Raw genomic sequence first — 27,344 nt, 5'->3', positions numbered from 1 at the left:
GATGATGTTCTTCTTGAAGAAGTTTCACAATTAGTTAGGATCAGGAGCAGAAAAGGAAGGGAATGAGGTAAAATACCAGCAAAGATACAGAGGAGTTTATAAAAAGTCAAAATTATGAGGACAAGCAGCCTATGCTTGAAAGAGAGGCTGCTGTGTGCTTAGCAACTAGAAATGTTCTAAGGACCCACAAAAGTCTCCAGCATTCCAAGCCAGAGGGTAGGCTGAGATTATATATTAAATTCCAGGAACCAAGATCAAGCAAGGAAAAGAAATTGGATGTTACAACAAATGAATAACAAAAGAAATCTTAGAAATAGTTGGGAACCTTCATTGTGAGCTACAGAGGAAAAGCACTGTTCTTCTGAACAGAAAAGTGCAGAGACTTGACAGTTTATAGATGGAGGACACTACATGAGAGAGACCAAGAAATCAAAGATAGCACAAAGGCTGAGAAAAAAGGGAAAGAAGGTTGGAGAAGAAAAAATATTAAGTAATATGTAAAAAGAAATAGTCACACAGATCTTCTTTTGGAAACCTTAACTTGAAAACAGGTCATGCAGAGGGTTAACAACTGAAGGTTTCACATGGATTGAGCAAAATAAGAAAGTGCTGGGCTTTTTAGAAAGGCAATTCTAGAACCATGCATAAATTACCATCAAAACCAACAATGATTTGTGTAGCATTTCAGTAACTACATTATTCTGTTGTTGTTCCAGAATTTCCTCTCCACAGTGGACTTAATTGTTGATGATTCCACAGCTGAAGCTTGGGAAGAGCTGAATAAAGAGAAGACGCTAAAAAGTTCTTTGTTACTGCAGTCAGTAGAAAACTTTTCCCTGCGCCTCCGACCAGTTAATAACACCATCCCTTCTGTCTCTGCAAACACCGTGCAGCTACAAGGCACAGTTATCCAAGAAAGCAGCAACACAGGTTATAGTAAGGGCTTCCGCAGTACAGAAAACCTCACGGTTAATGTGCTCATCGGTGAGAGCGAAATTCAAACTCTAACCCAAAATTCAACCATTGTCAGTGTGATGTACTCAAAACTTGGACATATTTTGCCCAGGAATGAGTCTGAATATGTGAATGGCTTATTGATAACAACAACTGTGAGCAGCAACAGAAACCAGAAGTTTGAGGTTAATATGACATTTGCAAAGAAAAACTTATCTCTAAAGGTGCCCAAATGTGTCTTTTGGAATTTCACACTCAACAAACATGGTGGGGACTGGGATACTCGTGGTTGCACACCCACAGAGTTAGAAGATTATGTCATTTGCTCCTGCAGTCACTTGACATCATTCTCCATTCTGATGTCACCTGATAAATCCTCCCAGCTAATCTTTGAAGATTATATTTCCTATGTTGGCCTGGCTATTTCGATCTTGAGCTTGGTGGTCTGCATTATAATTGAATCCTTGGTCTGGAAATATGTGACAAACAACACAACCTCCTACATGCGCCACGTCTGTATAGTCAACATAGCTGCATCCCTCCTCATTGCTGATGTGTGGTTCATTGTCACTGCCTCCCTCAATGACCAAAACCAACAGCTGAGCAGAGATATCTGCGTCATGGCCACGTTCTTCATCCATTTATTCTACCTGTGTGTCTTTTTCTGGATGCTGAGCCTGGGCCTCATTCTTTTCTACAGACTGGTGTTCATCTTGCATAACACAAGTAAGACTGCTCAGAAAGCAGTGGCATTCTGCCTGGGGTATGTGTGCCCCTTTGTCATTGCAGTCATCACCATCGCTGTCACACTGCCAAGGAACAGTTACACCAGAAAGGATGTCTGCTGGCTCAACTGGATGGACAGCAAAGCTCTCTTGGCCTTCGTCATACCTGCCTTGATCATTGTGGCCATGAATTTGTCCATCACCGCAGTTGTTATAATAAAAATACTGAGGCCAACTATTGGGGACAGGTCAAACAGGCAGGAGAGGAACTCTTTGTTTCAAATTGGCAAAAGCGTGGCCATCTTGACACCACTGTTAGGCCTCACCTGGGGGTTTGGCCTTGCCACCATCATCAAAAACAGTCATCGAGCTTTCCACATCCTCTTTGCTCTGCTCAATGCTTTGCAGGTGAGTTACACATATTTTTGTTTCCTCTGTGATCATTTAATATAGTGACATTATTGCAGTGCTGTGCTTGGCAGGGCATAAAACCAGCTCAGAGGAAATGCTCAGATTTGCCTTACACATCCTTATTCCAAAAGGGCTCTTTGGGAAACCCATTCCAGGAATTCAGCAGTATTTCATATTCTCATCTGCCTTATCAGATGTGTATTACAGATAAAACTGACCTAAAGTTAACTTTCAACTTTGCCAGTAGCTTTGGGAAGATCTTAATTTCTGAAATTCAGAAATAGCCCTATTATGTTCAAGTGGGCAAGCTTGAGCATCTCTGGTCTCATTTATAGTGCACCTGGAGGCATCATATTATGCTCTTTGCAGCTGCGGGTTCAAGTATAAACAACATAAAAGTCACCAAAAACAGTTGAGCAGTACTAATAATAAAGAGAGGAACTAACCAAAACACACATGATTGAGAGTTTTCTGTCAGTATGATTTTTACAACAACCTATTTAGGTGGCCAGTAGGATCCCAATACAGGAAGGTTTCTTGATGATAAAACAGTTATGTCTATTCTCTCTCTTTAAGAATGGCCTCAAAACTGTGTGCTTCAAACCAGACTCATTGACCTTTTGCGTTGTGAATCTGCTTTTTTACATTGTGAACCTGCTGGTTCGTCTGGGGAATAGGCAGGACGTGTCTTCCATAAACAAAGGTTCCTTCTTCCAAATATATTTAGTGCAAGGAAACTATCTGTGTTACTTTGTAGACCGGGTGTACACAGAATTTAAATAGGCCAGGCCTGGTGAACTCCTACCACATCAGCAGTCCACTATGTAATATGAAGTTAGAAAAATGCCCTCTATCAAAGAGTTCAGAGTTTAAATAGTCACCATGGACAATGTTTGAGATAATTATGAGGTGCTGCAATTAAAGGTTGGTGTCATCAAACTGCATGTAATTATCTGTTTCCTAGGGATTATTCATTTTGGTGTTTGGGACTCTCTGGGACAAGAAGGTAAGGATTCAAACTATTTCCTAAACTATGTCAAAATACTATTGGAATTTGAACAGATTTTCTGTATTTACTGATTGATTAATTTTTTAACAAATAGATACAAGAAGCCCTGTTGAAGAGGAATTCAACATCCAAATGGAGTTCACAGCAATCAAAGGTTAGAACCTAGACCTAAGAATGCATTTCTGTTACTGCTGAATAGTCTAACATTCTCCAAGTGTCTCTTAAGTCAAATGCACTTTATATTTTGGATTCTTTATTAGAACTAGTCAGAGAAGACACTAACAACATAAATACGAACATACGCCCATTTTTCAAAGTTCATTATTTTACCTATAACTGGTAAAAAATAAGAAGGAGGTTGGTGGACATTTGCTCTAAATTCCACAACAAAAAACATAAAATGTAACTGAAACTTTAGATAGTAAACAGAAAATTTCTGTGGCTCTATTACTTATTCATAATGTGAGAGAAATGCAAAGGGGACTTCTTGGGTAAGATCCCCTTCACCTATGAGCAGGAGAGGATGGAGTTACTGTGACTTGAACTCATGAGACAAGGAGACAGGTTAGCCTCCCCTTTTTTCTGGGAACAGAAAACAGGAGGAAGTATGAATCTTTTGTCAAAGCATGTCTATGTGTTGCAAAGACTCATGTTTTAATGAGCAAATGATAGAATGTAAATGAATGTACTTCCGGAAGAGGAGAGACTTTGGTCCCACATCCTGCAAATTCCTGAGTTTAACACAAAGTATTCAGTGCCTAAAAAAAAAATAAATAAAAAGTGTTGCAAATGAGGACTGGATTCTTAAGGAAGATCCTGGAAGGCTTCTCTTCCATCCACAGTGTTCCTCTGGCCCAGTGGCTCTTGCATTCCTCCCTGCATTGAAGCACAGCTTGAACAGGCATCTGAAAATACCTCTGCTTGGGATAGACATTCACATTAAAGGGGGAAACCAGTTCCACTACCATCTTTACAAGAAAAATAAAGTTTACGGAGTGCCTCAGGAAAATAGCTGGCCACTCATCAAAGCAAGGTAAATTAGAGCAGGTTGCTTAAGGCGTTGTCCCATCAGGTTTTCAGTATCTCTAAAGCTGGAGAACACACTAACTCTTTTGACACAAAAACTATGGTGTTTTGTCACCCTCAGCATAAAAAAATATTAATTTTTTTTCTTATGATTGAGGGGAATTTCTTCCATTTCAGTTTGTGCTGCAGAGGTCAAGACTCTGAGAAAAATGTCCCATAGCTGTTTGAAAAGGGTAAACTAAGGCTCAGTTGCTATAGGCTACTGGGCAGCCTTGGAGCTGGACTGTCCTGTGCCAGTCACATGTCCTTCCCTTCACACCTTCCTTTAGCAGCTCCCCGTTCCTCTCTCCATGTGTCCTTCACCACCACAGATCTCACAGCACCATAGACTTTTCATCCAAAATAACTAAAGGGAAGCTGAGCTGTTTAAGCCACCGGAAAATGCTGGCATGGGGACAACTTGGCTGGGTGATCCTTGGATCCAACCAAGGGCAAATCTGCTTATGGCATTAAGCAACTACGACCCATTAGAAAGGATGGGGAATGGTCTCCCGGTGTGAGCAAAGGAGTAAAAGCACAGAACTAAAGGCTTTTACAATGAGGCTTGACAAACTTTTCAAGCAGAATATGGCAGGCTGACCACACAGGGAGCTCATGTCCTCAGTGACCCAGGATGTGTCTTACAGCCCAAGGAGAGGGCCAAGAGCTGGGGCTGTGGCCTGATATTCACCTCACAAAGAGCTCTGCTGGTTGAGGACATGTTTTGCCCTCAGAGTTGTTTATTGTCCTCTTCTTGCTGATGCCAAAGGTGTGTTCATCTCCACTTCTGCACAAAAGGAGCCACGTTCCCAGACACAGATCGTAGAAAAGTTTCAGCCAACAGGAATAAAATACCTTTATCTGAGATGGCTGCATGAGGATGGGTAAACTGCGTATTCTGACACAGAAATGCTTGTTTCCACTTGCACTTCTGCATTTACCAAAGATGCCAGGATGTGTAGGAATCATAGAATGATTTGAGTTGGAAATGACCTTAAAGATCTTCTGGTTCCAACACCCACCTCCCCATCTCCCCCAATGGTGTTACCATCATTCTTATATGACAATAAAACTTAATTTTATATTGGTATCCAAACAGGGTTTATTCAGAAGAGCCTGTACAGGTATTGCTAAAAGACTAGGAAGCCGACTTAAAAGCCAGGATAATTAAGAAGATGAGTATATAGGCTGAAAGGAATTAAGGAGTCCATTAAGGTTGAACTGTCAGTTCAGAAGAGCAGCATTGGATCAAATCACTCCAGTTTTCACAGGAATCACAGAACAGCTGAAGTGGGAAATTACCTCCAGAGATCGTCTAGTACCACCCTCCCACTAAGAGCATGGTCATCTAGAGCACAGAGCTCTATCCAGTTGGGGTTTGAGTAGCTCCAAGGATGGAGACACCACAATCTCTCTCTGCAGCCTTTTCCTATGTTTGACCACACTCACAGTGGAAAAGTTTCCTCTTAAGTGGGATTTCCAGTATTTCTATTTGTTTCAATGTCTCTTGTCCTTTCACTGGGCACCAAGGAGAAAAGTCTGGCTCTGCCTTCACTCTGTTCCAGTCAGAGAACCCCCAGCATGTCTTGGTATGTGGGTTTGTTCCTCCCCAGGGACAGGAAGACTTTGCATTTCCCTCTGCTGGACTTCATAGGATTCCTGTCATCTCATTTCTCCAGCCTGTTGAGGTCTGATATTTAACAAATAAAACAATAGTAAAGTCTTTTGTCGAACTTTTTATACTTGATTCATTTACCTTTTGCCTCTACCACCTTATGATATAGGTGACAATACACAACACTGCCTCAATTCCCCACCATGGTACAACTAACAAATGAGGAGGGACCGAACAGAAAAAGATGTGTTTTCCGTGCCTTTTTTTTAACACAACTTTTGGAGGAATCTAATTAAATTCTCAAACCACTCCAGAACTGAAAAAGAAACTTCATTTTAGCAGCAAAAAGTTCCTTCCTTCCTTCCCATCAGGACTGCAGTGAGTTGTGTTCTAATGCCCTCTAGTGTGTCAAATTAAATTTGCCTCGGATTATCTCGGGCTATTGGCCGTCAAGGACAATCCCCATTCACATAAATCTTAGCTTTTCTGTTTATCTTAATGGCTATTCTGCCTCAGATGAGGGACCAGAACCCCGTACTGCCTGATATAGCTCTGGAGCCTAAGCTATCTTCCCTGGCCGAAAGTTAGAGACAAGCTATTTGTGTCCTGTAGTTTCTTTTAAAGCTGATCTTCATCACCACCATAAACACACAAATGTGTGACCTTGATGCCTCACAGACATCTAATTTGGCCCTCTGTGAATTGCTTGCTTGTATTACTGAGCAACAGTTTACTGGAATTTTTTTTTTCTGCCTCAAATGCGGCTACAAAAAAGTTCTAGGCTTTTGACAAAAACCAATTTTCTCTCTTACAGTCATCCTCCCTGATCCTGGTGACACCAATGCTTGCTATGAGCTACCCATTTTCAAGAACCTTTAACAACTTATGTGGGAAAACAGGTATGTGACAATAGACCTCCCTTACTGAAGCACAGACAAGGGGCTTTGCCTGTGTTCTCATTGTCAGAGTCTGTCTGTCCTGATATCTGTCAGCCTGTTTGTCTCTCCATGCGTCTATAAATGGTATTTAATCTTCTAATGCAAAGAAGCTGTAAGAAGTCAATTGTAGCTTAATGGTAGCAGTATAATTGTCTGTCTCAGAAACAGGTGGCATGTTTCACCAATTCTAAAACCCACTAACTGAGCTATGTTTTGATCTTAATAAGATCGTGACACAGTTCATTTATTATTCTATGTACTCTTCACCACCCTAAAGCTGTATCTCTGCAAAGGTTCTCTGGCTGTCATTTTATGGACATCACCATTTCAGTTATGACTTTATTTTGCAAAAAGCATTGCTGGAAATATAATTTCATTCCTAAGTGGGTAGTCTTTGCATCCAAACATTGTCCAGAGAAGACGGTGAGATACGGTCAAAGCAGGATAAGAAGGAGTTTACTGTAGACAAGCATGTGCTTTTTAAAAGCCTGTTTATTAGTCAGGTAATGGAACAAGGAGACAGGAGCACATTAGCCAGACACAGGAGCCTCCCACCAGAAGAATGAGACTTGCCCACAGCTGTTTTCCATGCTTCTGCCACCTGAAACTCCCCTCTTCCACACTCTGCTCTCAGGCTCCAAGCACTTGGGTCTTAGGTAGCCTTGTGCTCACAAGAGGAGTGAGCTGGGATTCATCTCAAGAGCCTGTGTTCTGGATGCATCCCCATGCTCAAGGAGGACCACTAAATCCCTCCTTTTGTGTGAGTAAATCACTGTCCTATGACTTGAGTGGCCATCCAAGCTGACTTATCCTGGCTGTGTCACGAAACACGGTGAGTTCTGTGGTTGCTGGTATTGCTGTAATCCAGGCAGTGTCAGGGCTGCAGAGCAAATCAGAGCCACCTGGGTCATCAGCACAGGGGTAACTATCCCTACTTTACACTGCCAACATGTCCCAGGGTATCTGTCCTAATGTCTTATCACTGTGCTTTGTTTTACAGGAAAATACAGAGTATCTTCTTCGGAGCCATCCACCTCTTCCTCTGAAAACACTTCCAAGGCATATTCTTTGCTTAACTGAAGCACTGCAAATGCTAAATCACATAACTCTGAAAGGACCTCTGCCCTTTCCAAGACACACACAAAAAGTACCTGGGAGTCATGGAGAAGTAGACTACTTCATTTTGACTAAACTGTGCCTTGGTGCATTCTTCTGGAACAATCATTTCTCGTTAATGTGTAAGGCAGGGAAGCTGTGAGAGGTGGAATTTTACAGGGTCTGCCAATCTCTCAGAAGAGATGACAAAGATTTGAAGGCCTTCAAGTGCAAGAAAGGACATTGGGAGTGACGAATTCTCAGGCCTTGAGCGGGTGCTTAGCACTGTGCAGTACTGAGCCATGAATTGCAGTGCTATGCACAGCTGTTGTCCAGTGGGTTTGGTATTTCCCCTGTCAACCCTCTGAATGATCCCAAAGGCCTGTGTAGATACACAAGTACTTCATAGCTTCTCTCCTGCCCTCATATTACAGCCTGGAAAGGCCATAGGGTATAGTGGTCTTCACCTTCTATTTAAGACTTTTCTGGAACCAAAAATTCCCAGCTGAGAAGGTCCATTTCAGATCTTCACTTTTGACTGAGCTAAAGTGAAGACCGTGATGACTCCTGCGTGGTCTTCGTTCAGATGGAACGTGCTGAAAGCTGTATGTGGTGTATTTTTGAAGAAAAGGAAGCTTTATATCTTTAACAATATTTGTCCTGTATATTTCCCTTGATGTGTAATGTGATAAGACAGAGATGGTTGCTGCCCTCTGCCACAGAGAGGACTGCATTTATTTAATGCATAGTAGTGTTAAGTCTTCAAGGAGTGTCTTGTGTAAAGTCTGTATGTTTGGGTATCCTCTCAGAGGAGAATCACACTTGGAGGGCTCAGAGAGTCAGCTCTGCAGTGAATATAAATCACTATGTGCCAGGCAGGATGAATGGTTTGATATAAATTATTGCTCTAACACTACATTTGTGGAACCAGTTATTTCCAAACCTTTATACCTTTAAAGGCAGGATTCCTGTCTTAAGCAGAGGGCCATAAGAGAGCCTGCAAAGTATCTATAACACACACAAATGTACAAAATTTAATGTAAAATATGATAGATGGAATCATGAAGATTTAGATTTGAGGCCAGTTTCAAATACTGCTGTGAGGTGGTACAGCCCCATTTGGTCGTCGGGGAATCAAGCCTATATTTACCAATGGTGAACCTATTCCCAGAACTTTGGGATGAATCTGGCAGAAGGTAATCCAATCTGTAATTATTTGTTGCCTGTTATGAGTCCAGCCAGTCAGGTGCGTTGCAAGAAAAATTGATATAAGTGTTTGTTTTGCTTTAATTCCAAAGGCAGAATATTAACTTGCTGGTAATGCCTCAATTAAATGGATGGCTTGTCCCTATTCACAAGCTTGCTCTGAGCACCAGGATGAACCCAAGTGGAAAACAGCCCTCTGTGTACTACTACTGCCATGAGAGTGCATTTTGCTTTGACTGCCATCCCTTGTGACAGGCATCTGATAAGTACAAGGGTAGTGTCACCCTCTATGATTATTTGCTTTCTGAACTGCTTCAGACAAGAAGAAACTGCTTTTGAAGGAAACCTGGGTATCCAAGTTTCAGGTGTGAAAACTGTTAGAGCCCTTGAAAGCAGAGATCTTAGGTCATACTAGATCAGTTACTTCCTGACATCTGCAGTTAGTTCAATGGTGTTATTCACCTTATTCATCACACTCTAGCACCACAGACCCAGTCTTCATTTTCATATTTTCCCACTGCTCTCCTTGACTTTTAAGATGATGATTTCCAAAGAGATGAGAATTTAATGGCAGCCATGACAGATTCTACCCTTTGATAACAGATAATCTGCTCCCATTTCATCCAGAGCCTGTTGAAATCATGCGAGTTTTATAGATGTTTAAAAACCCCTTGGATTATGCCCACAGAATAGATTTACATTTGAAGATTTGAAAACCTTATGTGATGAGACTTTTTAGAAAGACTGCTAGCTTTAATGTGAAATTATTTCCCTGATCATCATAACTGGTCTACTCTGGCCTCAAATCGGGAGGCCTGGGGACACACCATCTATAACGCTGCCATTTCCTTTGAGAACACACACAGGATCACTCTTGAGGAGAAAAGACAATGCAGAAAGAATCATGCCTTGCAGAATATACCACCTAAGGAGTCTTTCTGCTGTGCCTTTTGCAATCGGACATGTCTATCTCGTATTGGCCTCATAAGCCACCAGTGCACTTGTAACAAACATGGATAGAGCCTTCCTAAATCTTCGTTCGTGAAGCCATGACTGGCTTACATAACTATGGATTTGTACCCTTTAGATTTCTTGAGCGATTTTTGTAGTAACACTTCTAAAGTCTTTATATATATGCTTCTATGTGACTTTTACCGGTGTTTTGAGAGGTTCTTCCAGTTATTTGATCTAAGTTTGAACTGTGGCTGAGAGTAAATGCATGGACTCTCAGCACTGCTGCTTGCTATAGGATGAAGAAATGAAATTTTCGAAGAACACATGAGAAAGGCATTGCATGAACTTGCATCAGACAGCAGTTCTACATGACACATTTTAATCGCCACAACCCTCAGAGAAAGCAGATTTCTGCCAAGGTGTTGATAGACCATGTGTTGACTGGTCTTCTACAGCTTGTATTCATCATTTTTCACTGAAAACCAATGTTTTATGAACTATGGAAAAACACCAGGTTGAGATTTATTCCCCCGCAGTTTTTTTATCTTCTAGCCATCATGGAAATGAGGACGATGGTTAAGACAATGGTTCCAGCTATTCCACCAATTGCCATTCCCAGGATGTCCCCATGGACCTGTCTTGACTCACAGCTCTCACCCGTGAAGAAGAAGGCTTGTCCTGATAGGCACCTGAAAAAAATACATGTATTGGGAGTTTTGCCCTGCCCTATAGACTCACCTGAAGGTCCTCACATTCACTATCCTGGATGAGCAGTTCCCATTAGAGGAGTTTATGTCACAACATCCCCACTTTGTTTGGGTGCTATTGACATACCCTGGAAGCACCACAAAATGGGTTTTCTTTGCCTTATGCAAAGAAACCTCCCCTTGTGTCTGCTGGTAGAAATCGGTCACTGTGGCAAAGTGTTTTGTTTCTACTGTTCCTTGAAGATCTAATGGCTTAGACCTCTGAAATCTGTAGCTCTGAACACTGATTAGCTGCATAATTTGAAGAAGAAAGACAGAGCAAGGAGGGAAGAGGTCTGTGGTACCTGCAGCTTGCTTTTCCTTTCACATTCACACAGACCCCATCATTCTGGCAAGGGTTTGGGTCACAGGGGTCTTGCAGATAAGGCAGCTGGTCTTGAACAGGCTTCATATCCTGGGCTGCTCTCTTCTGCCTCTCAAGGATGAGGCCTCCCATGAGGGCAGATTGTACAGATTCAACAGGAACTTCAGTGTTATTGAGGTGAATTATATCTTTTAGAAAAGGAAAGTGGAGAGAAAGACATCAGATATCAGTGAGTGAAGCTGTATGTAGTGCACCTCCTATGTGGGGCTCACACAGTGTCTTGTGGACCAGAGGGTACTCCTTTTGCCTTTTAAAGAACTCTTGCTGTTCCGCAGCATGTTCTGTGTATTTAAAGCACAAGACAGAAAATAATACTGAAATTACTGAAACTGGTTAGGTAAATCTGTGATATTATGTACTTCAAAAAATTACACACCATGTGTTTGAAAATAAATACAATGGGGATGGCCTTTTAGTTAGAAATGGGCATAGCTACTGGTCAGGGTGCTTAAAGCTGTCTGAGAAGTTAACCTTCCAAAACTTGCTGCCATTTAGATCCCTCTGAACTCAAAATCACTTTAGTCAACATCACCCACCTGAAACTAAGACACAGAAATGCTTTCTAAAGTTGATCCTCATTAGAAGAGAAGATAACTTGGAGACAGGTGCAGTAGTTACTCGAATGTACGAAAACAGAAAGAATCACCCACTTCATAAGGAGAATAAGGAAAAGGGTCTTTACCATTAAATTCTGCAAAAATAATCAGGTCATCATTTTTCAGGAAGCTTCTCCGTCTCATCTCGCTGTGGGATATGAAGTTACTCCACCCCAAGGATACAGTTCTGTTGCAATTGCATGATTCATCAAATGTTCCAGAAATTGATGGTTTATCCCATATTACAGCTCCACTACCATCTGCAAAGAGATTATGAGTGATGAATAAGAACCACAAAGTTTTGCAGCTGGCAGTATGACATGACTTTTTTTGCATTAAAGTGTTAAATGGGATCTATAAAATCGAGTTCAGAGCTAAAATGCCCAAACAAACCACAGAAGACTGACAAACTAAGGGTGCCAGCAGATCCTTAAGTATGGTCTGCATGAGGATTCTTAGTCTATGTGAGGGCATTGAAATTCACAACTCCTCTTTCATTGAGGACTGATCAAACAGCAGTTACCTCCTCATTGTCACCAGCTCAGAGCTCCCTCCTGCATAAAGACATTCCTCTGTTTGTTTTTAAGTACTTATGGTTTAGGGTTTATCAGATTTTGGTAATTTCCATGGTTCTGTTAAACATACTCGTACTTAAGGTTTTAAATGTCATATTGAAAAAGTATATACTAAATTTCCACTGGGAAAAATGGAAAGGGATGAAGATAGTATTTTATTCCGTAGCAAACCTAACATTGTCCTATTATTCTTATTTCTTTCATAGAATCATAGAACTATTCGGGTTGGAAGAGATCTTAAAGCTTAACTAGTTCCAACCCCCCTGCCATGGGCAGGAACACCTTCCACTAGACCAGGTTGCTCAGAGCCCCATCCAACCTAGCCTTGAACACCACCAGGGATGGGGCATCCACAACTTCTCTGGTCAACCCGTTCCAGTGCCTCACCACCTACTCTGTTTCAGTTTGAAGCCAATTCCTCCTTGTCCTGTGACTCCATACTTCTGTGAATAGTCTCCCTCCATCTTTTTTGTAGGCTCCCTTCAGGTAGTGAAGGGCTACAGGTACTGAAGGGCTCAACATTTTTGAATTAACACATCCACGGGAAATCCTAGAGCTGGGTGTGAATCTATGGTGTTACATGTTATATAAACCTGGAGTTAAAAGGTGGTCCCTGTTTGAAAGAGTTCATACTCTGCAGTCTACTCCCAGCCAAGCAAGAAAGGCTTCAAGTGGTGCAGACAGATCTTGGAGGTATTTTCATGTATTTTTTTCTTAAATGCAGCTACAGTGTAAATGCTGTGCATTCAGATTACGTATGTTGAAGTTAACCGAATATGTTGAAGTTAACAGAGCTTCCAAAATGGAGCTTTAACTGAAATTATTTTTTTAGTAATGGATACAGCACCCTGCTGGCATTGCACCAGTCTGTGGTGATATGTCACCTACCATAGTGAACAAACCACAGGTAGAATGGGAATTGCCAGCTCTTGTGAGAACTCTGTATTTAGAGTCAAACTCAGACATCCCAGGCATTGTTCATAATAACACCAACCTTATATGTGCCACTTTTCACATTACATGATCTTCCACAGACAGGGATTCTGAATCACACACAGGGAAGTCATACTCAGGAAAGTGTCTCAAACTGGGAAATGGAGTCGAGGTTGCTCAGCTCTGAGTCCTACACTCAGTCCTCTGACTTGGATTCCTTGGCTCTCATTGTCAGCATTCCCCCAGGCAGACACACTCACCTGAGCTAACGTGGTCTTTGCTTGTGGTGAAGCTTTTGCTCGAGGACATCCTTTTCAAGACATCGGGGTCCTGGTCCAGCACTGTGAGCGTGGCTTGGCGGTTCAGAGCTGGCCACTCCAGCACAGCATCGTTCTCTCCGCTGCACAGGTGAAAGGCGATGCGAGCGTAGCCAGCGCTGTTATAGTTGGGGATCACAGTTATGCCAAATCCATAACCCTCAGGGCTATAAAAACGAGGGCTTTGAATAACACTAATGGATGTGTTCTCAAGGATTTTGCTGAAATTCGGAATGACCCACACGGCTGTGGGACAGGGGGTCTCTGTCAGGGTGATGTCATCGATAGCAATCCCACCGGACGAAGAGCTGGGGTTGCCCTTTAGTCCTTGGAAGAGGTAACGGAACTTCTTCTGAGCATGGAGGGTTACATGGGCAATTTTCCAGTTGGAGTCACTGTCAGCTTTGGTGAAAGGAAAGCAAAACACTGCCATCAGTGTGATTAGAGGAATTACGAAGTAACTTGTTCCTAGCCATCCATCCCAGCTGCATTTTTTGATAACTGGACCTCTCATGAAGACCTGAAGGTGAGAGATCTTAAGCTGATATTGTGATTATAATATATCCACATTGCTTTATCATCCAAATGCTTTGGACATTTTGTATGAGGAACTGTTCACATGTTAGGGAATGACAGTCCCTAGTATAAAGAGCAACAGGCTAAGGGCTAAGACAAAACAAAAGGGTGGGAATCAATGACCCAGTGTGTTAGAATTAGCTGTGCCTGACACTTTTGCAGGGACTTATCCTTCCCTGCAAACTGCTGCAGCCTGATATAGGCAGATCCAGTTATAGAAGGTCTTGAGTTTTGACAACCTAGAACATGGTCTAGCGGTGGCAGAAGTTGTCCTATTTAACAAAATCACATGAAGTGGGAATCCAGTTCACATTTCCAAAACTGCATATGCTTTTATATTTCTGATCATCTAAAAGTCAGACTGGGATTCTTATTGACTGCAGAGGAGCACAAGTACTTACATTTGAGCAGCTCAGTGTTAGATCATATAACAACCAGTGGAGATATAGTCCACTGATCTCCAGAACAGCTTGGAATTCCTCTCAATCACCGAGCATAACATAATATTAGGAATGTTGTGACTTCTGCTGTGAAGCACCTAAATCACATTATTATAAACACAGTTTGTCTGCTAAATGTCCTCCTGTGATGCCAAAATCCTTAGCCATATTGCAAGACATTGTGGTAGCTTTGGGAAAATTTTTGGGTTTCTCAGCCAATCATCTACATTGATGATTAGAGTAAGACAACTCATCCCCTCCACCCAAATATTCAACTAATTTCCAAAACTACCTTGAAAGGTTTGGATTTTCCTCATCTTGCGAACATTCCCAGTGCCATCATCCTCTTTAAGCCAGATGATCAGCTTGTCAGAAACGCTTCCTGTGGTCCTGTAGAAGAACTGGAGGCACTGCTGAGTTCTCTTTGGATAAAGGATTCGAGACTCCAGGACTGCCACCTCATCTGCTGTGCCAGAGCTGGTGTCGAAGTACATGAAATAGCCAGCATCTGGGGAGAAAGGGGAGACTGTCACTGTCTCTTTCCAGATTTTTCACTAGCTGCATGTTGTAAATTTATCATTTCAACTGCACTCTTTCAAAAATCAGAAGAGTAATACTTAACATTCATACTTAACATGAATAGTAGAGGAAATGTTATGTGATAACCATCCAAGACAGACCAGGATAAGAAGAGGAGTAGCAGTTTAGCACATTTATGGAACTCATTGCTGTCGGCTCATGTCAAGTTTGTGTTAGTTGGTCTAATTGGAAGTTGTATTCCTCAGGAATGTTAGAAACGTATGAGACAGGATTCGGTGCTGACCACAAGTAACAAGTAAATATATTTTTTTTTCTTGATTTGTAATGAAGATGATCTAAAGATGAGATTCTTAGAGATTGTATGTTATATTACCTTGTAAAAATAATTTCTTATCAGCAATAATGATAATAAAAAAGGATTGGACACAAAATTAGCACTGTCCTGACCTTGAACATGAAGAAGCAATTTTTTTATAGCTTGCCCAAAGATTCCAAAACTCAATTTCTCAGTCTGGGGAAATTATTTAAGAATTCCTGCCCCTCTAGTTTAATTTCCTGTTAACATTTTGTGAGGTGCATTTTACTTTAGATTTGCAGCGTCTACTTTTATCCTTATATTTACAAGGATTTACCATTTGCACACATATCTTGGTATAAGATGTGAAGTTGTGATGTCTTGTCTTATCTGTATTGTGTTGCTTTTTACTTATTCTTTACTATTCTTTATAGTCAATGGTTAAACTAATAAGCAAAATTCTTTTAGTTGTTGAGTGAAAGTTTCCTCTGTTGGGGGCTGGTTCCATGGAGTCTTGTCCAAGATAACATAACATAGAATCACAGGATGGTTTGGGTTGGAAAGGACCTTAAACATCATCTCGTTCCAACAGTTCCAACAGTACTGTAGCTGCATGAAGGCAGAACAGTCTCCTGCATGGTTAGTGGAGCTGCTTGAGCTGTTTATCAGGTTCTCTCTAACCAGGTCAGGGGAATACTCTCCATTCCCTCCCACATGGTATCAATGCTTTCAACTCATATCCATAGAAACCTTGCCAAAGGTACCTAATTGCTCTATGCAATGTATGACACTTCACTTTAAATTTAAGTGTATTAAACATAAGCATCATCACTCTTGTTTCAAGTGAGAAACAGGGCTGGGAGCCTGTTGTTGAAATTATTATAGTAACAACCCCCCAAATGATCTGGACTCTACCTCTTTTTTGATAAGAGAGTCAAATAAAGGCAACATTAAGCATCTATGGCAATTAAAATATGGCCCTAGAAGACTTCAGTAGACTCCCTAAATGTTAAGCTGTACTTTCCCTCCTTCATTTTAGCTGGCAATAAGTCAAAAAAACCCAGGACATCAAAACTATCTGGGAGAAATATGATCCACCTCTGTTAGAAACTCAGAATTTACCCCCACAAGAGATAACTGCAGAACCAGTTATCAAAAAAGGTCTAAATTCCTGATGGAGTCAATGACCCTTTGGAGGCACCAGCAGGAGAGACACTCCCTATTCATGCAATTAATTTCAACATTCTGGAGATTCTCAGAGGTACCCATCCCTTTCCATTAACTCTTCAATGCTTATTTTGTATGAGTCAATAGAAGCTAAAGCCCAAGTGCAAGTTAAGTGCCCAGTTCAGACAGATTGGATTTTTCCCAATAAACTCAAACAATTCAGTTAAATTATTTTCTCAGTTACAATTATATTGTACAGAGTGAGAAAAAAGAGAGAGAGAATTAAGAGTCAGTGGGGGTTAGAAGCATGTATTTCTAGAAGCTGTCAGATGGTTTTCTTGAGTTATAGTGTATTCTTGGACCCCTCTGACAAGTACCAGCATTGTAAGAAGTTGGGGATCTGTTTTTTCCAGTGGGTGGGTCACATGAGGGGAATAACCTACTCCTGAGTGCAGCAAGTCAATGTTTCCCTTTATCAAAGACTAACAAAGCATAATTGAACATGCTTTCGGTCAGGGTTCTTTCCTCCCATACTTAGGCAAAATTTACCACAGAAGTAATTTTTTGTTTGCAAGTGTGTAGTAGTTTGCCCTGTCTAAATAATGACAAATAAGGCTTTTGCTTTTCAGAACTGTCTGCTGTGATTTAGTCTTTATTCTCAGTTGTAAGCCAGCACCCTGTGACTGTGACTGGGGCTGGCTCCAATCTTTTTGAGATCTTATTCCTTTAAAAAAATGGCAAAATTACCATTTGAAAAGAAAAATTATCTGTAAATTACTATCATAAAATACTTTGCAACTTTCTTCTACCTCCACAACCAGCATTCATCAAGCTTAACTAACAATGTGCATTGCAAACACATTTATGAGTGGCTATGAGTGCTGTTTCATTCTTATCATGAGGCAACAGAACTCTTATTCAGACTTTGGAAGTTGCAGTAAATTATTGTCCCTGTTATATTTAAATGGGCTCTAGTTAAGATTGTTCTTTGTCCCCTTTTATTTTGCTGTTGTGGAGAACATTACACTAAATTGAAAAACTTTGTTGAGAGCACGAGTGCAAACATAAACTCATGCTCAAAGGGTCAAGACAAGTGAGAAGAAAAAAGGCTTTTTGCTTAACTGAAAAAATTACAACTCAGATGTTTTCTGGGTTGTGTCTTAAATATGGTTATTTAATCTTGTGTTTTTAGAGCAGTCAGTGCTGGATTGTGTCAAGGGTTGACAACAACAGGTTCAGAGAAGTTGTTAAAGACTGTATTTAAAGCACACAGATATGCACAAGTTAAGCCTTTTTCCATAGAATAGAAAAGTGTTCTGTTACTTTGGTTTACCTCTACAGCGCCCAGAAAGCGTGTGGTCCTCCTGCCCTGTCACATTGTTCAGTTGATGGACCCAGTCTAGGTCATCTGTGGTGCCCTGAATCATACCACAGATGTTGTCAAGCTCAAAAGAACACTGGTCCAGAAAGGTGTGAGTTGAAGCTGAAAAAAAAATGCACACACGGTCATCTCTGAGTAATTTCTGCTCTATTTTTCAGGAGAAGACAATCCTCACATTAGTAGACGTGAGCTCAACAGTTCAAAAGAGGAAACATTTGATTTCTGGAGAGATTCCCTGCCTAAAACCAACATTTGACCACTTAGCAGAAGGTTAACAAGCACCCATGTGGTAGTGACTGATGGTGTCTCTTTGTGCCTGTTTGTCAGCCTTGGAGAGATAAGTCCCTCTCTGACCCTGGGTGGTGTATTTAGCCATTCCTTGGCTGAGGTTATGGCTCATTATGTCTCACTTATCACAGCATGAGAGCTGTTCTTCCACTTCAAGCAAAGTCCATGCAGTTACCTTAGGCCAGTTCAACTGAGTTTTCCTATAAAGTGATGCTTCTGCTGACAGATCACTGGGGACAATAACTTCTCAGTGACAACCATGATCAGTGATAACATCTTCAACCAGATTAGCAAAATATACAGTGTTGGACTCTAGACTTGGCTAATCTCAGGTACAAAATAATCTAATTAAGACCAAATGTCAGTAAAAGAGGACAAAGTGCAGCTGCATTCGCCTCACAAAAGCACAACAAAGCTGCCCACACACCAGCAGAACACAACCACAGGTCTGAACCCCCAGGAGCAGTGTGGAAGAAAAGATATGAACAGAATGACTTTCCTTGACTAATTAACTTTTACAAGAGTAATGACAGGAGGACCAAGGAGAGGTATGAGGAGGGAATAAACTGTGTCTGCACACCACAGGTCCTGTCCTCGAGCACACCTGAGAACCTGAGAAGGTTTTAGAGACATAAGGGAAGTGAACCAGCCTGGTTCAAGTATAATCAAAGAAAGAGTTTGCCATGGTTAAATTATGACTTACTGCAGTTGTACATGCGATTCAGTCTTTCCAGATCAATGGCACTGAAGTCTAGACGTTGTCCAATTATGTCATCAAATGCTGGTATCTTTGCTGTGATTGTGGGGACGCTGGCATTTTTGTTAAATGAAAATGGTGCATAGTGCATCAGTGATTCGTAGTCATAGGGGGTGTTCAGGTCAGTGATGTAGCTGTCATCATACTTCGCAAAATTGTGCTCTCTGCCTAATAAAAGAACAGAAAAGTGCTTCATTTTTAGAGATATTAGAAAGGAATGGCTTTAACATGGCCCCTTGGATACAGTTTCCTGAGGCAGAATTGATATGCCCATAAGCAATTACTTTAAAATATAATATTCAAACTTAGCAAGATTTCTGTTTGTCATTTGGACAACAAAGTAGTGCCTTTAGATAGCAGTTCTGTGCCCCCACAAGTGACTTCAGCAAGTTCAAGATCAAATATCAATGAGCTGTAAAGAATGGGATACCTTAAAGGTCAGAATAGACAGTCTAATAGTAAGGATCCTGAAGGATTAAGTTTAAGGATTAATGTATTTAAGATTAATGTATCCATTCCAGAACCTGTGAATATTGATGCAAACATTTCCCAGGATATTAGATCATATATGGACAAGGAGAAGCCCTGGAGTCCTTCACTCACTAAGGGGACAGATATGGCAGTCCTGGAGTGGCTCCAGGTTCTGTTCTTCTTTGAAGCAAAGAATGCATTAGCAATCTGGAGGAAAAAAGAAAGATGTTTTTACCCTAGATTTACAGTATTGATTCCAAAAGACATTTCAATAGAAATATATTGTCTTTGGGAAACATGTTTCTCATGGTCTCTTGGTGAAATAATTTGTCCTTAAAGAAAGTTTTTCCTTATGAAAGTGTCTGCTAGGGCAGAGAGAGGGAGCCATTTCACATGCTTTGCTATGGAAGTAAAGAGAGATTACCAGCATTTCCAGCTACAAATAATATTTTCAGAATAGTTGGCATTCTTTCTCAAAGAAGAAACAGCACATGTGTGCTGATGGATAATTACAGATTCTCTGCATAAAGAGTGCCCTTCCCTTCTGCAGATTGCAAAGGTCTTCAGTCCAAGGTTTGAGATTATATAAGAGCTTGGGATCGTTTTCTTACAGAGACTTGAATTGCACCTTTTATCAAAAATTAAAAAGAAATACCCTCTTTTAGTCACTCCTTTTCAAATAAATTATCATTAAGTAATACAGAACCAGATCTCACAGAGGACAACAGGAGAAACTGCCTTCTAGGGACCAGGGGCCTGTGAAGTTTGCTGAAACTCATAGAGCCACTGAATCTGATGATACTAAGCCTGAAGGAAAGAACCTGCAGAGAGACACTGGGCAGAAGAGAGCAGGATAGAGTTCTGTTTTATGTGTCCCATCTGAACTAATAATTTTGAGGCTTTTTCATGTGCAAAGGGAGTATTTCCAGTTTCAGAAAAGCCTGAATCTCTGAATATAAAAACCTTTCAGATTTTGAGAGGACCTTTGATTAAAGAAGAGTCACCTCAAAGCTCACCATCTAAATAAGTTTACAATTTGCATAAAATGGCAAAAGGAAACAGACTCAGAGAGAGGTGAAATGATTTGTTCAAAATTTAGAGATCACGCCAGTCCTGGAGCCAAGGTGAAATGAAGTCCTCTGACTCCCAAGCAGGGCCTCTCACTTCTGGCCTTAGACAGTCTCTGGTCTTTGACTAGAAATTGTACCAGAATTTGTTGATTTACAGTGGTCTTGGATGCTTCTAAAATTATACCTTTAGGAAGCTCTTAAAATTTAGGAGTGAAAATAAGATACTGATACATCTGCACTTTACAAAATCTGATTTGAAGGTTAATACCCACCTTGAATAATTTCATCCCACCAGATGTTCACATAGTCATCCCGGTCCATCCTTGACTGTTCATGGTAAAATCCTAAAGCATGCAGGATTTCATGTTCCACAATTGCTCTGTAGTCACACCTTTCCCCAATTGAGAGGGTCTGTCCAGTATGCTGGTCCCCCACCATGGACCAACACCTGAGGAAGAGAGAGAGCTTTCTCTTGAGATTTCTTCTCTATATTTAAGTTCTGTGTCTGCTCACTAAGTCAAAATTAATATAATAAAAGTTTTAAATACAAAAGCAGTAACATAAATCATTATTTAGATGACAACCACATACCTTGATACTCTACAGATCCTGTACTCTGAAAGCAGACTAACCTCCAAAAACTATCACTTGCATGAGGCCAATATTTCACTTATCCTCTGTGTTAGACAAGCTCACCATGGATTTTTGAGATACACAGAAGTATAGTCCTACATCAGCTGCCATTTTGCCAAGAAGCATAATACACACAGAGAATCAGTAAACTCATCGAGACAGACTGAGCTGGCCTGCAACCACTTGGGCTAGAGAAATGATCCAAGAGGATTTAGAATAACTGTATCTGGTTCTTTTTAACAGCAACCATGCCTTGCGTTGGACAGAGGTGTGAAAGTACATTTTTCTGTGAGTGCCAAGCCCCTCATCCACAATTCAGCAGATGCTAATCATAAGTAACAAGTAAAGGAGCTCCTCAGCCAACTCACTGGGAACTTTTTAGGGGAGCCCTAGAGTGATGTGAGAGGCAAGTGCTGAAGAGCATCTGCTTTGGCTGCAGCTTCATTTGCTCATCACAAAGTAGCGTCTGGTTGAGTTTACTAAGGAGTTCTGAACACACTGATGTGGGCACTGAAAACAAAGAACTTGAGCCTATGGTCTCATGAATAGCTGCTACCAGGGCGTTTCCAGTATCAGGCTCTCCATCACCAACTTGCCAAAAATTGTGGTGCTTGTGGTCTTGTAAGAGAAATGTCATAGAACACATTACCCAAGGAAAGGCTGAGGGCAAAAATGTCAGTGCCTATAGACCTGATAACAGTGCCTATAGACCTGAAGTTCTGAGAGAACAAGAAATATTCACAGCTGATATAGTGAGAAAATTTGTGTGCTTTTCTGGATTTTCTTTCAAAAGACATTTAGCTGCAGGAAATAAAATAAATCCTTCCAGTTCCTGAAAAATTGAATCTTTGTGTACAAAACCCTTTCAGATTTTGAGAGAAGCATTCATTAAAAAAGAGCCATATCAACATATTAACATAACAGAAATATTAAAATAAACTGGCTTTTCACAGCTTTTTTAACCTGTCTTGTAAAGATTTCAAAATCTAAATTCTAGCTATTTACATCCTTGGTAATTCAAGATGGGGGTTGTTTCACCCTCCACTGAAATGGAAAACAACCCTTGGTAGTGAAGTGGAAGCAGCTGAGGAAAACGCAACAATGTTGGGATTCACCTCATTGAAGAGTAACCACCCAAACAAACATCAGATTCCCATTCCAAGTTCATCGTCTGAATAGCCTCTGCAGCCAGCAGAAGGAGGCAGCATCTTACAAGTTTTGTGTCTAAAAAGGTAAGGGATTGTTTTCTCGGTGGCCTCTTTTCCTCTGCTGACAGTGAACCTTTAGACTGCTGAAGTCAAATGGAATTAATTCCCTGCTGATTCTACACAGCAAAACTAAACAGAAATTGATATAACCCTTACCCGTCTTCTTTTCTAAAGATTATGTAGGTTCTTTCTCCTTCATACGGCTTGAAATCAACGCAGGACTTCAGGCGGAACATTTCAAATGCCTGGAGAATTACTGCTTTGGCATTCAGATCTAGAAAACGTGCGTTGGGAAGATACCTTTAACAAACTGCAGATCATTCCCTCTAGAGAGGTAACATATGTACACAGATACACACAGGGGACCAAAAGAAAAATTATTCAAAAGAAAAATGATTGAAAAGAAAAATAATTGAAGAGAAAAATTACTGAATCTGATTAAATTGTGTTTTGTTATGTTAGCTGTTAGAAGAAATAAAAATGGTTTTGACATAAACAAGTTAGTTTATCTTGTTATTAGTGAATTTTAAAATTTCAATACGAGAGAACCAGTTCTGAAAAAGGCAGATTTTTTTATTACAGTGACTCCAGTGCAAATAAGGATTGGAGATAAAGTCTGAATGAAGTGTCTAAATTACCTAGGTCATCACCCAGAATATAGGGAACGGGGAACTTCCACCTGTAAGTCTCATTTCTAAGAGCATTTCGTTGATCTTTCTGAAAATGGAATTAACAGCTGGTGATGCATCTGCTGTGGGGAGATGAGCAGATTTGCAGCAAAAATACAAGTGACAGAAAGTTTTAACTACTTACAGGGAGCATGATATCACCCTGAAAGAGGTCCTGTCCAGCAGCTGGAAAGCAATTTAATGAAAGACAATGTAAATGAAAGACAATGTAAATGAAAGATCAAATATATTTCATTTCATAAACCATATTGAATCTACTTATACAAGGTTAATGTACCTGAGCATTTACAGAAAATACGTAAGGACCAGCCTCTATACACTCAAATATAGGTAATAATAAAAGTAACAGCAGTTTCTACTCAATATTTACACTTGGCAATGTCTGCATTCGTGGTAGCAGAAATCTGGTGGCCACCACTATCCATGTCTCTTTTGATAACATCTTGCTTGCTCTCAGGCAGTGACAACAGTCATGAAGTGAGACAGTGCTCTGGAGAACATAGTAATGTCAAGCAATGCATGAGGAAGAATATTGCACAGTGCACCATCAAAAGAAATATTTGATGGAAATTTGCAGGAAATAAAAATCATGGAGGAAGACAGTACAGTGTGTTGTGTCTCTTCCCTCTGATTTCTTCCTACTTACATAGAAGCTCAATAAACATCTAAGTTGTTTTCCATCTTTGAAAAACTTTATCAAAATCATATAAAGATGGGTAGAAAACGCTTTGGGACTCCAGATCCCTTCCAATTGATACAATGTGTTTCTATCAGAACACCATGGGTCTGTCCAAACTTCAGAAATTAAAGACTTCTGCATCCCTTGTTTACATAGGGTCATAGTCCTGGCATAGATTCAGGTGTCATAGCCAGAGGAAGGTAATTCAGAGCTCACTTGATCATATTTCTCTTGTAACTGTGAGCTACCTATCATTAATCTTTTTTACAATACAGAAAATTCAGCATTTTGCTCACAGCTTTTCAGGCCTCATCAGAATTTGGACGTGAACTCACCTAAGTTGATGTCTGGAATGTCTTTGAATATCTCACCAGCTTCAGCATCTGCAAGACAAGACAAAACGTTATGTGTTTGGATGTGGTGGCACAAGCAAGCACAAGAAACTTCAAAGCACAAGAAGCTTCAAAACTCAAACCAGCTCACACAGCACTTACCAGCTCCACTGGAGTGGTTCCCCACCTGAAAGAGAATGAAATACAGTCACTATAAGGTATGAGATGTCTGTGAACTGAGAGGAGCCTGTAGAATTCGGGTTTTACTCAGAGTCTGTAGAAATTAGAATTCACTTACAGAGAGTGGAGAACCATAAACATAACATAATAGAAGCGTTAGGCACAGTGGGAAGATGCTGGAGCCCATTTCTGCAATGGCAAAAGAAGCTGGTCCTTCTCATGTCTTGCAATATATAAGGAACGCTGCTGAGCTTTCCGTGGAGCATCAGCCAACCAGCATCAGACTTTCCATCTTTGAAATATTATTATAGCAGCAAAATTTGCCTCCTGAATGGCACATGATGGCATTGCTGTTATCAACTACCTAAGTCCACATTGGAGGAATATTACAGAGACGAATGTGGTAATTTCGTGTCTTCAGTTCAGCTGGTAAAAGACCCACCCAGACTTCACAGAGGAAGTTCTCACAATCAGGCCCAAAGTTGCTGACTCCTTCCACTGTGTTTGTTATCTGTCAACATTACAATCTTGACTGCACAGGAGAAAAGCCACATTCTTAAGCAGAATTATTCCAGGTTTATAACACTCCAGTGCCATTAGAATTTGGCCCAGTGCCATTTTCAATTAATAATTAACATCACACTGTAAGATTAGAGGTACAAGAGATATGATTATGAATGCCCTGACAGTGTTTTCCCACAGCTGATCCCGTCTGAGAACTGATGCCCCGATGCACAACAGGCATCTAGAAGTGGTCACATGTATCAGTAGATCCCTGGCCTTCCAGCTCGATGTTCCTTTCTTTTCTGGTGGTTTTCAGAGATCACAAACTTGTCCTGCTCTTTGCTGTCTTCTTTCTCAGGGGACATGGGGCAGGAAGGGCACGTGGGCTAACTGAGCCAAGGCTCCAGAAATCTCTAGTTCTCCCCCAGGTCCTGCATGATTCCTGTAAATGTCCCATGTGCCCTGGAGTGCCTCGGTGCACTTAACTCAGGCAGTGGAATCCTGTTTCCTCGTTTCACATCTGTGGTGGTTTGAAAAACCTTTACAAGACATGAAAGTGAGCATGTTCACCTCTGTGTTCAGCAATTAGGTAGGAAAAGGCTTGTGCTGTGGACACCACCACCCACAGCACAACGCAGAGGGCTTGAGTAGGAAGAGAAGAAAAAGTGCTTTGGAGGTGCTTCACACACTGCACCCAGCAGTGCTGGTGGGAGACACTGGATTTCACTGCGAAGAAACCTCAAGTGCCAGCAGGTTTTGAGTGGGAAATGTGCCTGGCCTGGAAAGGAGTCAGTCCTTCAACCTAAGCCACATATTTTCCTCCAAACAAATCAAAGTAGGAAGCTACTGGTAAGATGTCACATTGCAGAGGAAAAAGTATGGAGATCTTTTCTTGTTTTGAGAAGAAGGGCCCCAGAGGACAGATCTTTCATGCAGCATAAATGGGTTTTCTCCAACACTTGCTTTTAGAATGATTGTTTCAAAGGACACATACCTAAGCTGAACAGGACACACTTCTAGTAAATGAGAAGCATGTCTCGAGATACACCATGTAGAGGCTGTTTCCACAGGTGAGTAAAGAGAGTCAAAACACATCACAAAGGCTATATTTGCAGATGTGCAGCAGTGGATGTGAGAAAGGAACAAAAAATTGAAGAAAAATCAGAGCAGTCTGAAAAACATTTTGGTTTTAGTCCCCTTAACTTTAAAATAACCCAAGAACATAAAAAAGACATCTAAAGATAAGTCATTCTGAGGGCATATATTTACTCTCATATATATAAGGCCTCTCTTGTACCCCTGTTAGGCACTGGAAGGGCTCTAAGGTCTCCCTGGAATCCTCCTGTCTCCAACCTGAACAAGCCCAGCTCTCTCAGCCTGTCTCCACAGCAGAGGTGCTCCAGCACTAGTTTCATTTTGTCCTCCCTGGAGGGCAGTACATGTACAATCTTAAACTGGTTGCAGTTCCTGTAAAGAAGTTGGTGATGGGAAATGCTATTACTCTTCCACTCTGGGCTCAACCAAGTATCAGAACATGAGACCACAGGAAAGTACAGCAGGTGCCTCAGAGCCTCATACACTGCCTTGTATGAAGTGCCCAAAATTGCTGTGCATCATTATTCCCACACCCAGTGGCAGATCTACCCTGGATTCCTAGACACAGGTATTAAATGGTGTCACTAAATGCAGATAATACCTTTTGCTAATCTGTGTGCACTGGTTTTGACTCCATTGTAAAACAAATAAACTCTGAGGCAGAAATGTGGCTCAGGTATTTCTGTCCTTTATACGAGCAAGAATGAAAACAAATGTCTCCTGAGCTGGAAAAACTATCATATCAAAGTGATATCAACTACATTGTTAATAAACAATTACCCACTCAGCTTCTCAAAACTCAGGTAAGTTTGTTCCACTTCATAGGATTTGAAAGCAGCACAGGACTGAACTTGTCAAAAGCGTCCAGGTTAACAACCTCAGCATTCAAATCTGGAACACACAGCACAGGATAACAACAGCAGTTGCTCTGCTTTTATAGCGTTATACATACCTATAATTCTAGATAAAAAGAACGAATAAGTGTGCATTAAAAATAGGAGCATATATAAAATATATCTACCTGGATAAAAGAGCAGGAGAGTGTTAGCAAAATTCCCTGACTGGAGTAATTATGGCAGAGGGCATAGGGAGAGATAATATCTTTTGTTAGATAAACCAGTAGTTTAGACAGCTGAGATAGCTGATAGCTGAAATAAACAAGCAGGCTTTTGGACTTCCATGGCATTGCTCAGGTACTGCTGGGAAATTTTATTGCATGTTATAACATAATCTCACATATTGTCAACTTTGAGCTCAAGACCAGTAAAAACAGAAGAGATACATATGATTTTAACACCAATTTACTATTTGTTTTTTCTCCTAAATTGCTCAAAAATTAAAATAGTACCTAAAGTTAGATGAGAACAAGGATAATGCTCTGAACATTTTAAAATATATGCATGTCCTCTTGGCCTGTACTGAGCTGAGAATGTTAGGAAGAGATAGGGCACAAAGGGTAAAGGAGATCAACATGTATGACCTTCAGATTAGGGTTCCTGGACTTCATTACACACA

At 40.8% G+C, this 27,344-nt stretch overlaps 3 protein-coding genes across 4 annotated transcripts in view; 2 read left to right on the top strand and 1 right to left on the bottom strand.

The window, feature by feature from the left end:
- Positions 1-8,723, top strand: part of ADGRF5 (adhesion G protein-coupled receptor F5) — a 42,601-nt gene extending 33,878 nt beyond the window's left edge. For both annotated transcript variants that reach the window (XM_018088773.2, XM_018088772.2), the window contains 5 exons: positions 717-2,087; positions 3,055-3,096; positions 3,194-3,253; positions 6,594-6,678; positions 7,718-8,723. In XM_018088773.2, the coding sequence (XP_017944262.2) occupies positions 717-2,087; positions 3,055-3,096; positions 3,194-3,253; positions 6,594-6,678; positions 7,718-7,797 (1,638 nt within the window). In that variant the 3' untranslated portion in view covers positions 7,798-8,723. The remainder of the gene's footprint in view (positions 1-716; positions 2,088-3,054; positions 3,097-3,193; positions 3,254-6,593; positions 6,679-7,717) is intronic.
- A 1,581-nt stretch (positions 8,724-10,304) lies between these two features.
- On the bottom strand, positions 10,305-24,417 carry MEP1A (meprin A subunit alpha). The gene is made up of 14 exons (XM_018088771.1): positions 24,349-24,417; positions 24,213-24,237; positions 24,054-24,101; positions 23,164-23,204; positions 22,989-23,067; positions 22,507-22,624; positions 20,782-20,957; positions 18,915-19,136; positions 17,876-18,025; positions 14,833-15,048; positions 13,468-13,926; positions 11,786-11,959; positions 11,024-11,231; positions 10,305-10,661 (listed from the first exon to the last, which is right to left on the bottom strand). The coding sequence occupies exons 1-14, from the start codon at positions 24,415-24,417 to the stop codon at positions 10,514-10,516; spliced, it is 2,133 nt and encodes a 710-aa protein (XP_017944260.1). The 3' UTR covers positions 10,305-10,513.
- Positions 24,418-26,542: 2,125 nt separating this feature from the next.
- Positions 26,543-27,344, top strand: part of LOC103753648 (taste receptor type 2 member 114) — a 2,154-nt gene continuing 1,352 nt past the window's right edge. The window contains exons 1-2 of the mRNA XM_008919373.3: positions 26,543-26,632; positions 27,023-27,047. Of these exons, the coding sequence (XP_008917621.3) occupies positions 26,543-26,632; positions 27,023-27,047 (115 nt within the window). The remainder of the gene's footprint in view (positions 26,633-27,022; positions 27,048-27,344) is intronic.

The sequence above is a fragment of the Manacus vitellinus genome, unplaced genomic scaffold, assembly GCF_001715985.3.
Source record: "Manacus vitellinus isolate BGI_N305 unplaced genomic scaffold, ASM171598v3 scaffold_11_pilon, whole genome shotgun sequence".
In the NCBI taxonomy this organism is placed as follows: Eukaryota; Metazoa; Chordata; class Aves; order Passeriformes; family Pipridae; genus Manacus; species Manacus vitellinus.
The sequence above is the reverse complement of the archived record's forward strand: the minus strand, read 5'-3'. Positions and strand labels throughout refer to the sequence as shown.